Source organism: Ptychodera flava, assembly GCF_041260155.1.
Source record: "Ptychodera flava strain L36383 chromosome 3 unlocalized genomic scaffold, AS_Pfla_20210202 Scaffold_25__1_contigs__length_14229661_pilon, whole genome shotgun sequence".
NCBI lineage: Eukaryota > Metazoa > Hemichordata > Enteropneusta > Ptychoderidae > Ptychodera > Ptychodera flava.
The window spans coordinates 9,804,056-9,817,067 of NW_027248279.1; the positions used below are offsets into that span (position 1 = coordinate 9,804,056).

Here is a 13,012-nt window from a genome sequence, read left to right on the forward strand (position 1 = left end):
CTAAAAGTATTATTTAACTTTTCATGGTACTAGTAGTCTCAGTACAGGTAACTGTTAAACAATTTCCCTGACAAAACTTGCTATATCTCTAATATGTAAGTAATAGGAATTGTTCATCGCTCTCAGTGCAGTGAGCTTGATTTACAATAAGACAAGCCTCAGAGTTGTCAAGTCAAGATGTTCATGTGACAGATAATTATACTTTTGTTCAGATTTACAGTTGAATAACTTCAGAGAAGGAAATCATGCAACGAATCATTTTTATCTCCCAGAATATTTCTGAACACTGAAACTGCTCTTCGATGGGACGTATACTTATTGAAATTTAGTGACCCCCCCTTTGAGCTGTAAGAAAAATAGATGACCCCCCTTTGCAGGTTTCAAATTTGAGGTGACCCCCCCTTGATTTTGCCGGCCCACCCCCGGCCATAATAATTAAACGCTCCCTAATGTCTGTCACATTATACTCATGCACTGTATAGTTATTAACAGTGAAGCTATATTCAACATCTTGCTACGTGTTATAATTACTGCTAGATGTAGACATTCCTCACTTGTACAAATTTCATTTCGGTACTCATAGTTTGATGTTGTTAGCTCACAAAACAAAAACTCAAACAAAGTACGACGATAATCAACCATATTGTTTAATTGCAAACGAGACAAAAAGAAATGCAATATTATTTCATTTTGTTGTACAAGTTCATGACTCATTACGAGTGCACATAATCTCCGAACGTGGACGCGTCACTGATTGTTAATTTCTCTCTGACACGTTTTGAGCAAAATTATAACTCGTAAGATATGTCGCCTTGAGAAAGACAGAAGGTAAAGAGAAAATTTAACAGGTCGCTTGTATTTTTCCACTAAATCTTGTATTACTAGGTTTCAGTATTAATATATGGTAACAGATGCACAACTTTAGGTTTCAAATACTTGTTGCTAAGGAACATTTAACAGAACTTTTGTGGCTCACATGTCATTTTTCCTCAATTGTTATCCATGGGCCACTTGATTATTATTCTTGGTGGTATTTTATGAGTCGCTGTTGATACCTCCAGTTCAACTGTCGCTCTTAATTTTGTCTGGCTTTTCGAGGTAAGAGACTAATATGAATCTTTCTATGAATCTTATGAATGTTATAGTACATGTCCGTTGTGACATTGTCATGTCAATGATGTGGTACATTTCATACATCAATGTATCATTTTTGAATGTTACTGTATTCACCGTATATATAGCAGGATATATTCCTCTAAAACCGACGCCTTAGATATGCATATAAAAAATCTCTGCGTGTTCCTCGGTCTTCTGTAATAGTGTTTAGTGACTCGTCTGTCACCCACTTGGACGATGCTCACAAAGTTGTCAGCATTCACCAAGAAAGTCTCTTCTTGCTTGTTTCTTTTCTTGTAGTCATTCTAAGGAGTATGTCAAAGATCAAAATAAAATATTCCTTGATATGGATTTGTATATCCTGTATAATGGTGTTGATGATTCTTCATCTCATCGTACAACAAACGAAATTCGGCATCCCATTTGTACAAGGTGAGAATATCCACCATTGTAACTCCAAAATTGACTGTCCATGACATCAGTGCTTTTACATATTTCATTTCCCCTTTTCCCTTTCACGTATCAACAATAAAGGTTACATCTGGTCATCAATTTCTTCTTCATGCAATCAAATTCCATACTTGCCGATTGTAAGACTACTAAAACTATTTTTCACATCAGACTAGTCCCAACTCATAGTGCTGTAGTTTGGCATCTTGATGTGACTTGTAACTGTTTCATGTTAAGGAAATATATCATGTTATTTTTATTCCACACTTATTCTATTTGAAAAAAAAACCAAAGAAATAAAAATGACAGCGGGCTATGGCACAGCAAACCAATTTCCATAGGAACACATGAACTAACTTGTTCTGATCTGCAACCTTGATCTTCATATCGTGTTGTCGTTTTCGTAATATTGTGCTGGATTTTAGACCATGGAGGTTTCAAATCCTCTGACCTGAGTAATCGTACAGTTTTATGTAGAACGGCACTATGAGGAATGTATTAGCACAGCTGTCTATCCTGGTATATGTAGAATAACTGAGAAATATAATGATAATGTTTATGAGTAAGGTGAGCTGCGGCAGCTGTTATTTTGACCTCTGAAATTGAGTTCAATTTATGGATCAGAGACAATAGAAATTGAAATACATCACTTAAGGTATATTAAGTAGAAAAGATGATAAAAGACACAATACATGGATATAACAAAGACACCATCAAATACCTTCTAGGACATTAAAGCAATGTGTCTCCAGATTTATATTTAGCCATCTAAATTATTATATTAAATGTTGGCAGATACAGAATCGCTTTAGGTTGATAAGGTAACTATATAGAAATTTTATTAACTTCAATGTTAGTAGCCAGACTAAATGTCTCAACAGCAAGGAGGTTATCTCACTTATGGCCAAGACTAAAGAACTGAAACTATTGTCATTCATTTCACAAATCAATATGTTCGTAAGGATGGCCGCTACAGCTAACCCTAATTGCGTTAATTTGATTGGTAGTCTGGTGCAATCTGAAAGTAGCGCGATGCGTGGACGAGAAAAAACCTTTAATGATTCTAAAAAGCCGTTAGACGGGGATACATCGCTGTAAAAAAATTATCGGCTTTTCCCTACACGGGTGTGCGCTGTTGCCTTGGAACATTGCGGTTTCTATGACGATGCACTGCTGTTCACGAGTAACAGATGCTATAAGACATTTCGTTTCAATATAAACCGACATACAAAACAGTAAAACTAGTGTACAGTGCTGAAAAATGCTATTTTGTATTTTATTCCTGCCTGATGGTATCAATGTCAAATTGCTAGAAATCTGCCATAGATACAGTAGCAGTATTTAAGGCATGATCAAAATGTAAACTTCAAGTGCATACTGCCACTAAAAATCGTATTATTTGATTTTAAATGTTTCCAGTACTATGATTTTGTTTTTTTTTTTTTGCTTCATGTTTGGTCAACCATTCTATATTCAATAAACCAACTTTATAGACCAAACATTTAAGGGAACTATTAGCCATAGAATCAAACCTTTCAAAATATGAGGATTATGTAAAGTTAAGTACTCATTTTTCTATTTTTTACAAGTAACCGATGCAGTGATAAAGATTATATACTCTCCCTTACTATTCAATTGGAAGAACTGGTCTGACAGAACGTGTGCACTTATCTCTTTGACACGTTTGACCAAATTGCGAACGTTTGCGCACTTTGCGAGGATAATGAAAGGCGGATAACACTGCATGAAAACCCAATAATTCAGATAAATTCACATTAATGAGTTGCCTGTATTATAGTATAATACACGTGAATTCACATGAATCCACATGAATACAGGCTTGCTGAATACAAAAAATGGATTCTTGACTGTATTCATCTGTATATGCACTCTTTAGCTAAAATACAGGCAATAATCCATGTTAATACAGTAAGTATTATAGGGTTTTTACGCAGTGTAAGTAAAACAGGTTTATATTTCGTACTGTCTCTGACACTACAACTCAAACTGGCCAATCTGAAAACTTGGATATCAGTTCATTACATTCCACCGCTCTTCAAGGATGACGTCAGCTTTCAAACAAAGTAACTACAGATTTCATCGACGGCTTTATATATCTTTCCCCTCTAGGTCAAAAAGTTCAGACTCTCAAAGTCCTACTTTTCATGTCTGTTCTTTGTTTGAATTCATTTTAGAGAATTTGGAGCACGTGGTTTCACCGTCTTTGATTGTTGTACTTGGGCCTCAGCCCAAGTACATTTGTTTTCATTCCGTGGGAAAAAACTCTGTAAGGTATAACCATTTCTGGCTGAGACCAGGAGGGCAAAAATGTCTTGGCTTCATTTTTCTTGGCATAATAAATGGCGTAATGATGCTAACTTAATGGAAGTGCTGCTCTCAGCCAGTCATGAATAAGTGAGATGTGAATATAAATGCTTCTCTATCTGAGTTTTTGCCACAAAATCTTCTGAATATAATCAAAATGTGCATCGAAATGCAACAATTAATGCACCCTCCGTTTCCTAGGCGATGGCACGACCCTTGCTACACCCACTGGACGAGCCAAAGTGGGAGGGGTAATTTCAGTTTGGTTGAACAGGAGGGCTCGAGACCAGAATTTAACATTTAAACTTGAAACATGTTTAATCACTGACAAGATGTGGACTAGTGTTAATCAAGTGAAAGTGTGAAAAGGAAAGGTTTTATATCGCGGACACAATGAAAAACATTACGACTGGAAACTGTACCCCCAGTTGAGAATAGTAATGCCCACAGCCATGGAGAACACTTATCCTTGAGCTGAGAAAACCAGACCATCATTTCGAAATAGAGCTGCAGATTCGAGAAGCTCGTTCAAAATAGCTAGGTACACCCCATAAAGGGGTGGTTTCGAGTTTTGAGGGCAAATTTCGCCTCCTTCATATAGAATCGTACGTTTGTTTTTCCAGAGAACACACCATTTGACACAAAATTTGCATGTAAAGGGTCGCCAGTAAGTACGTGGTCAAATCTGGCATAAGAAACAATATGAAATGTTGGGTAAAGCCAGTCCAAAATAAACTGATTTGAACTTTTGTGTTTTGTAATTTATACCACTGCAGTAACATTACCTTTTTTTGACAACATCACACAATGTAATACGTTTTGAAACTGAATACTCCGACGTATTCTGTGTCTCCTTTGCTAAAAAATACGGTATGCCGATTACCATGTAAGGAGATGATGACGTCAAGACAGATTTGTAGTGCGTTTGGTCCTGGATGGTGCACGAAGTTTTGTCGAGGTAGCTTGTGTATTTATTTCCTAAATGGGAGAGATTAGGGTCGATCTAAACGAAGGCCGAAGAATGTTATGATACTCTAAGCGAGCTGAACTCTAACACGAATGGTTGGATAATTTGGAGGATGTCGAGAACCGGGGTCTAGAATGATCTCGTCTCATTAAGATTATTTGGCGGTCAGTATTGAATTTCAACTGCGTCACAAGTTTGCGAAATGAGTATTCCGTCGAACGGTCAACGAACGATGTTTTAGAAATCTGGAGACATGGCACATCGCATTTTTATTTTAGTATTTTATATTTTACAAAAGATTAAGGAAGCAATGATTTTGTCGAAAATTCTGAAAAAAATATAGGAAGATTTGATCGCGAACACATTTTCACTTGGGGTCAACTAGCCCTGCGTACGATGCTGTGTGTTCCGCTACAGCTAATCGCCCCGCTCACCACAGCCCTGCAAAGACCCGTACGTAGGGTCGGTGATTTCAAATCCATTTTGGGACTTCACGTAAAAAGCCAAATTACTGCCAAAATTCAGCGTTCTTGGGCCCAAGTCGTATCCCAGCCTACCTAAGCTACTCGATCGCTTCCAAAAATGACAGTCTTTTATTCACTTCTCGTAAATAACCGTCGATGTCGGCAACTCTATCTCGCTAGCCCTGAGTACGAATGCTGTGTGTTAGCTGTAGCACATAGCATCGTACGCAGGGCTAGGGGTCAACCGGATGCGCTATTTTGCGGGTTGCGGGTTGCGGGCATGAAAAAATGTGTGTTTTTTGATATCATTTTCGCCCTTCTCACACTTCAGATTAGTTCAACCGCCGATAAAAGCACAATTTTCAAAATCGTTTTCAACGCCGTTTCAAATAATTTTATTGTGGTGAACACGATTATAGTCCTAGGAAACTTTTCAAAGTCACGCTGGATCAAATGCTTGAAGGGGGCATACCGGCATGGAGCGACTATCATACTGCAGGTGCAAGTCATACGTTCATGATATTAGGAGATAAATTATTGAGAGCTGCAGAACACAAAATCATCCAAAATATTCCTATTAGATCGATTCCTGAAAATAAGGCAACGCACCGGCGTGTTTTTCCCACTGAAATTCTCGCGTAAAATGTTAGCAGAATGTCGTTCTCTGAGGTCGCGACCTCGCTTGAACCGAAACGGCAAAGTAAACTAAGTCCTTTGTTGTACGTCTTTTTCTTTTTAAAGATTTCATGAAAAATACACGACATTTACAATACACATCACTTCTACGCTTTTTTAAGTCAAATCTTTCCTTATGCATTGCATTTAACTAGGCATTGTTTAATTTTCTGTATGAGTTGCCCTGGAACCGAATTGTGAATGGATGCATTACAAAGAATTTACTTCCTATGGCCTGATACTAGAAATGTAACAATTTTCATTCCGCGATAAGTGGCGACATTTCCGAGGCGCGATTTTTTTTGTCAGTCTGGTATTACGTATATTTCTCACTCACATCCATGGCAAGAAAGAAAAGTGATTCAGATCCCTAATTATTTGTAATGGCCAGGCAGCTCGGAATAAATAAATTGGTCCTCGGAATCGCCGCTTTTAGTTTAGCAGACATGACGTATTTTCACCCATTTGGTTTGGTCTGTTATAGCATCTTTAGTCCAAAAAATCAAGTTTACAGCATTGATGTTTTCAACAGCCTTCAAATATACAGTATTACGTTAAAATACACCATATAGTAGTGTTTCATTAATTTTAACCATCTTGACCTGATGGTGAAATATGGACTTCGCAGGAAAAGGGATACTGTACGATAGACCTGATCATCATTATTGATAATAGACACATTCTAAAGGTTTTATTTCTTATATACTAAATGCCATATTACATATATTAGAAATCTAGCCATAATTCTAAAACCCGCAGCCCACAGCCCGCAACCCGCACTTTAGCAGGGTCGCAGCCATGTTGCCTCTGCACTCAAAACTAAAAAAATGTCGGATATGAACCTGAAAAATCGATGCAATTTCGTCAAAATTAGGCGAAATTTCAGCCTATAGAAAAATTTCATGTAGGTAAGGTAAATTTACTGAAATTTCATCGACAAATAATCCTGAGCTTGAACGTGACAGCTCGCCTTCTCCGGGAAGTCAAGTATCCAGCTGCCCATACACAGTTGCCCATATGGCCAGGTTTATGAGATTGTTTTCAAGCGAGCGAGCCAATAGAGCTAGAGGTCTGATTTTTGGTATATAGGAATAACTTAGCAATACAATTATTTTGACAAAATGTCACGTGACCTCAATGACCTTTGACCTCAAATAGATATATTTGTCCACAACTCATTAACCACAAGTGCTACACCCTTCATATTTGGTATGATGGGACACCTTATGACACCACATATTGTACCTCATTAATTAATTATGCGCATATCTAATTCTGAGCAAGCCAACAGAGCTGGATGTCCGATTTTGGTATATAGGGATAACTATAGGGTAGAAATCAAAATATGCCCATCTAAATATTAGACATCTACCATCGAGAACAAAAGAAATTTGCTGTAATTTGAATATTTAAGGAGTTTAAGCAATTTCCACTATAAATCCATAAATAAAGAACCCCTGCCTCAAACTCCACAAAAGTTGCTAGACATATTTTGCCGTTGTCATGCCATTGCTTCGTTTAATAACCAGTTAATCAAATGCCTAATTGACAGGAGGAAATTCAAGACCATATTTGAATAGTAGTATATATTGTCCTCAAAATTTCTCTATCACAGCCCAAGAACTCATTGCCTTCAGCAATACTGCCTTGTTTGATTGAAATCAAAAGTTGTGTTCCAATAATGCTATCAGAAGGACTTGTGGCGATGTTTAATTGTGGCTGATATTTCGGCACTGTAGTCTTTATGAAGGATTAAATTAAAAGAACTCTTTATGTATCCGATACATGTTACCCTTGCTTTATTCCATGCAGTACGATGACTGTGTTCGGGCAAACTCTCGCAGGGTAAACATACAAATTCGTTGGTGTGAATTTTGTTGTGGAATCTGTGGCTAATTTGTTTTTAGCATGGGTAAAGGACCAACCAAGACTATTAGATTGCAGTGGAGTATTGACGCAATACCACCTCAGTCAATTTTGTATATGTGTGATCACACATTGTGAGAAAATATCTTCGCTCTGACAAATACTACAAATCACAGAACAAAGTCCCGCGTAACGTTTGGTCGGCATCGGAGCCGCTCAGCTCGAATATTTCAAAACGGCCGCAGTCTTGCTAAATTAGCTCCTTGCTCCGCGCGGCAGGGCTATGTGTTGCCAGTTTTAAGCCTGCCCAACGGTACCACACAAACCCTGCCGGGCAGAGCCAATCAATTGAATTGAATCTCACTGATCTAAATTCCATTAGTTCTCAGAACATTGAACATCGACTCGGAGAAATTCGTTGAAATCAGTCGGCGATTGGTATGTCCAACGTACAATAGATATCGCAGTCATCTGGATCACATCCAAGCAATATAAAGTTGCCTTTCAAAAGCTGCGATCTGTCTTGAAAACTAGCCAAAATTACGACAGATGATACATGTCTTCTTCCATGTTCGTTCAGAATTCGATACTTCGGATTCTGTTCGCGACGCCTTGATTATACAGCGCTCACCATTTTCGGTTCTCCTCCATCCTCGACGTATCACACCCGCCAAAACTTTGGTACAATACCTCCGCGATAGACTCCAATCGCTTAGATCAGATAAATAGTCAGAATTTGGAAAATGATTGTAAAAATAAACAATGTATACACGTGTAATATACACACTTCATACGTGTGTAATATGAACTTGCCATTTAATAATCCCATTAATCACATTCTAAAATAGAGGATTATGTTACTGGCGTATTTACACAAAACTAACTATCAGAAATCGGCACGATAAGTCATCAGGGGTTCACCCAATAGCAAATACGGAGGGGTATATATCCCGGTATTCCATACAAGGGAGATTATTACCATTTTTACCAAATAATTTACTTCACATACAAATGCTAAGGCTAAACTCTTGCAGCGATTTGCTTTGAAAAGGTTACTCTATCAAGAATGATTTGATTTCTGACTCGATCTATTCTGACCCGAATGAGCACAAACACGTGATTACTTAATTTTCGAATTGATCAATGGTTCATTTAGAGGTTATAAACGGCAAGCGAGGGTATTTGGTTGCGGATATAAGACCTCTGGGGTAAAAATTAGCATATTTGGCGGGAAATAATCACCGAGCGAAGCGAGGTGATTATTTCACCCAAATATGCTAATTTTCACCCCAGAGGTCTTATATCCGCAACCAAATACCCGAGCGCACCGTTTATAACCTCATTATAATATGATGAAGTTAAAAACAAGTTGACAATTTCGTTATTTAGGGCCGAAGTTGGAACGAGAGTTCAGGAGCGCCCAGCCTCATACAAACTCTAAAAAAGAACGTTTCAGAACGCGCGCGCGTGCACAGTTGAATTCATAAACTACGGTTACGCAACACATCGCGCATCGATATCGCGATTACATATCGAACTTGAAGAATTTTACTTTAAAAAACGCTCACAAAACTTTAAAAAATTATGGTGTTGTTACACAGACTCCGCTGCTTACAGAAACTCTTCATATTTTGGTTCGTCAAGCTGCACTAGACTAAAATTTAACGATCAAAAACAATCTGAAGCCATAGACTTGTTCGACATTACGGCGCGCTGAGCTCTCAAGTTGGCGTTCGAAATTTGCGCGAGCTCAAAAATGTTACGCGGCGCGCAGGTCTTCTTGTTGAGAATATAAACCCCGCTCCAGCCAATCAGATTGCCGGATTCCAGCCAAGTATATTATAATTTTGCTTATTATGAGTTGCTTACAGGATATCACTGTGATGTACACTTTGCAGCACCGCATAGCCTACCTAAAGTAGCCCTCCTAAGTTTTCCGGGATCTGGCAATACCTGGGCAAGACATTTGCTAGAATTGGTCTCAGGAATCTACACTGGTTCTGCTAGCCACAAGAAATTACTTTACGAAGCGGGTAAGATTTTTTCCTACTTATTTCTACGAGATAATTTTAATGTAAAGGTAATGACTGTAGGAATAGGACGTGAGCTAAATGGACTAAATGGACTAAATGGACGTTGGCCGTTGGACTAAATGGTTTCTCACTTATGATGAAGACATAAAGTTTATAATATACGCAATTATACTTTACAAAATATCAACTAGTTTGACATGTCTAATCCCCCTTTCGTGAAGTCAAGGAAATTCACTCGTACAACCTTACAAAACACCATCGACAAAATCATCTATGGTCAAGAGGGAATGAAGAAATTAAAAAAAAATATGAAAATGAAGCACTCCACTCATTTTGTAGGAATCCTTACATGTGCCTTTCAAACGAACTTTTTCAAGGAAAGGAACATAAGCAGTAGTGTAACATTATGGTTTGTCGCCCATTCATTTTGCACAATGTAGGGTTTCTTGGCCAGATGGACAATGGTGACTCTGGTCGAGTCATTGCCGTGAAAACTCATCGTTACCAGCCAAACATGTCACAGAGATACCATGCCATCATTTTCCTGATAAGGAATCCATATGGAGCAATATCTGCCGAGTATAACAGACAACACTCAGGAAAAACATCTTTTGAACCATGGAGCGAGGAGATGGTCGGTCGTGAAGGTAAGAAACGAAATGAATTTTTAAACACATATTTTTCCGAAACTGTATTCCAAGGGTTATTCTTGTGAATGCCCCTCCAAGTCCTTCATAATTTCAATGCAAAATTATGAAAAATTTTGTTCCACTTTTCCGAGTCGATCGGAAATGACAAAATAGAATGTCATAGGGATTCCTTGTTCTTTCTGTCTATGTCTCTATCTGTTTTTCTTTACCAGAGCAAGGATAATGTTCTCAGTTTAATAGTTGAATTCAACTGCGGTTTCATAAATGCATTAGTCTTTTCAACTTCACAAAAATCTCTCTCTCTCTCTCTCTCTCTCTCTCTCTCTCTCTCTCTCCTCTCTCTCTCTCTCTCTCTCTCTCTCTCTCTCTCTCTCTCTCTCTCAGAGTTTGCTGTTTCAATCCGTACTCTACTCAAAAGCTGGTCAACTTTAGCATTGAAAACATTGAGCAACTATACAGAGCGCCCTCTACTGGTGGTTCACTACGAGGATTTAGTCGATCACACTGCTGAGCAAATGCATACTATACTGCGCTTCCTCAATGTCACTGTCAAAGAAGACAGATTTCTGTGTTTAAAAATGTCTTCGGAAGGTGAATTCCACAGGGACATGCCAACAGATGAAAGAAGACGACAGCATGACATTCTGAAGAGCCTCGGTTTGGATTTCGAGAGAAGAATCAAATATGCATCGAGTTTGCTTATAGCGAGAGGTTTTCCGCCAGTACACCCTTTTTAACTCTGGCGTTAGTATGCATAGTAAAGAATACAAACATCAGAAAACAGTGCTACATTACCTGTTCATGTAGCACGTCATGTTGAATGTTTTTGATAAACCACAAGCAAAAGTATGTAAAATAAATGTGTAAACAGGCTTCAAAATCTTTTCAACATGTCGGCTATTGTAAATTCTGTAACCTCAAACAAAAATACAAATTAACTATGTTCGTTTGAAGGTTAAACATTCAAACGAACATACACACGCGCGTAAGTTCTCTTGCCAACTTATATACCTATTGTACATATTGTTTTAGTACTGCAACATTGTAACAGCGGCACTACGGATCAATAACTTCCCCTACTATGTACTTCAGTGACAATGAGAAAGTGAGTAAACGATATTTTTTGGCCAATCGATTGACAGAGCGTTTCTATCAGTAAAACTACAGATGAATCATTGATCGCGTTATGACATATACATGCAACTTTTTTGCAAAGGGGGACTAAATGTAATAGGGTTTGACTGATCAACACTTGTCAAAGGAACCTATTTACAATTTATATTATCTTATGAGGTGTATTATTCACCATGAAGAGTGTCTGACAAACAAATGATTTTGACCAATACTTAGGATAAATATGGCAGTTTTCCTTGAGTACCTCATTCAATTCCCTTCATCGTTTTCTTATGAGGACATCATGGGAAAGGGATAAATTTAAGAAATGACAATGTATTTTACACGTACAGGATGTAACGCAATGTATTTTACATGCACAGAATGTAACGTGATGTCTTTCTAATAGTCTGTACGTATTATGCCATTCTACAGATCGAAGTTATCGTTGCTGTCTTACTTGGCAGTCGGAATTACTGCTGTGTGTGAACACAGTATGTCTCACATTAGATCTAGCTAGATTAATGGTATCATGATATAGCACTGTGATGGAGTGGTTCCTTCTAGAGATTACTCGTTTTGTCGTTATATTCATGTCTGTATTTCCATCTTGTAGGCTCCAAAAATACTCCGAATGCTAAATACAAACAATGTCACCATATCGTTTTTGTACGATACCCTTAATAATGAATTAGGCGTGTGACTTTTCACCCGAAGAGAATAAAATTGCAAATTTCGTTTATACTGTATTTTGTTTTGAAAATTAGTCCTCAGTATGAGTCCACTTACGTTCAGATATCGGACACCTAACTGATCGTTAAAGTCTTTGTTGATTAAGGAGTAAATTAGTGACTGGTAACACATGGTGACACAAACAAAAAGATATTAAATAACTTTTTTTACCTAGTCCTAAGGCTTGTATTCCAATTTGCATACGGTAACATATGTTTTATATATGATACTATTTTGTTGCAAACAATCATATGATACCTTGCGTCTGACTTTTCGTCACCGGGAAAAGTGTCCCCTTCCTTACTCTTTTCATTCAGCAATTGTTACACGAATGTTAAAGGTCACAATGCAGGGCTCGAAATTAACTTTTTACACTGGTAGTCCACTTGGACTACCATTTTCTGAAGTTGGTAGCCCAGTGACAATGGCTGGTAGTCCATGAATATTTTAGTTTAGGGATACTGTACTCGTCCGAGTATAAGCCTCGGTTCAGCAACACAAAATAGCAGTAAAACTAGGGGCTTCAACTCGAGAAACCCTATTTTAACACTTTCTATCACTTTCAAAATCGGCTTACACATCCAAAGAAATTTTAACTGAGTAAAGAAAAACAGAAAAAAA

The 13,012-nt window shown here is 37.8% G+C and overlaps 1 protein-coding gene across 1 annotated transcript; it reads left to right on the forward strand.

The window, feature by feature from the left end:
• The first annotated feature begins 1,409 nt into the window (after positions 1-1,409).
• LOC139125467 (sialate:O-sulfotransferase 2-like) lies at positions 1,410-12,408 on the forward strand. The gene is made up of 4 exons (XM_070691543.1): positions 1,410-1,548; positions 9,735-9,896; positions 10,337-10,543; positions 10,931-12,408. Exons 1-4 carry the CDS (start codon positions 1,431-1,433, stop codon positions 11,281-11,283), a joined length of 840 nt encoding a protein of 279 aa, XP_070547644.1. The 5' UTR covers positions 1,410-1,430; the 3' UTR covers positions 11,284-12,408.
• Positions 12,409-13,012: the final 604 nt, after the last annotated feature.

Excerpts from the sequence above, each read along its gene's own strand:
- LOC139125467 (XM_070691543.1), top strand. The coding sequence starts at position 1,431 with ATGTCAAAGATCAAAATAAAATATTCCTTGATATGGATTTGTATATCC. Across the intron at positions 1,549-9,734 it reads CGGCATCCCATTTGTACAAG|GATATCACTGTGATGTACAC; the intron begins GTGAGAATATCC and ends AGTTGCTTACAG. Across the intron at positions 9,897-10,336 it reads GAAATTACTTTACGAAGCGG|GGTTTCTTGGCCAGATGGAC; the intron begins GTAAGATTTTTT and ends TGCACAATGTAG.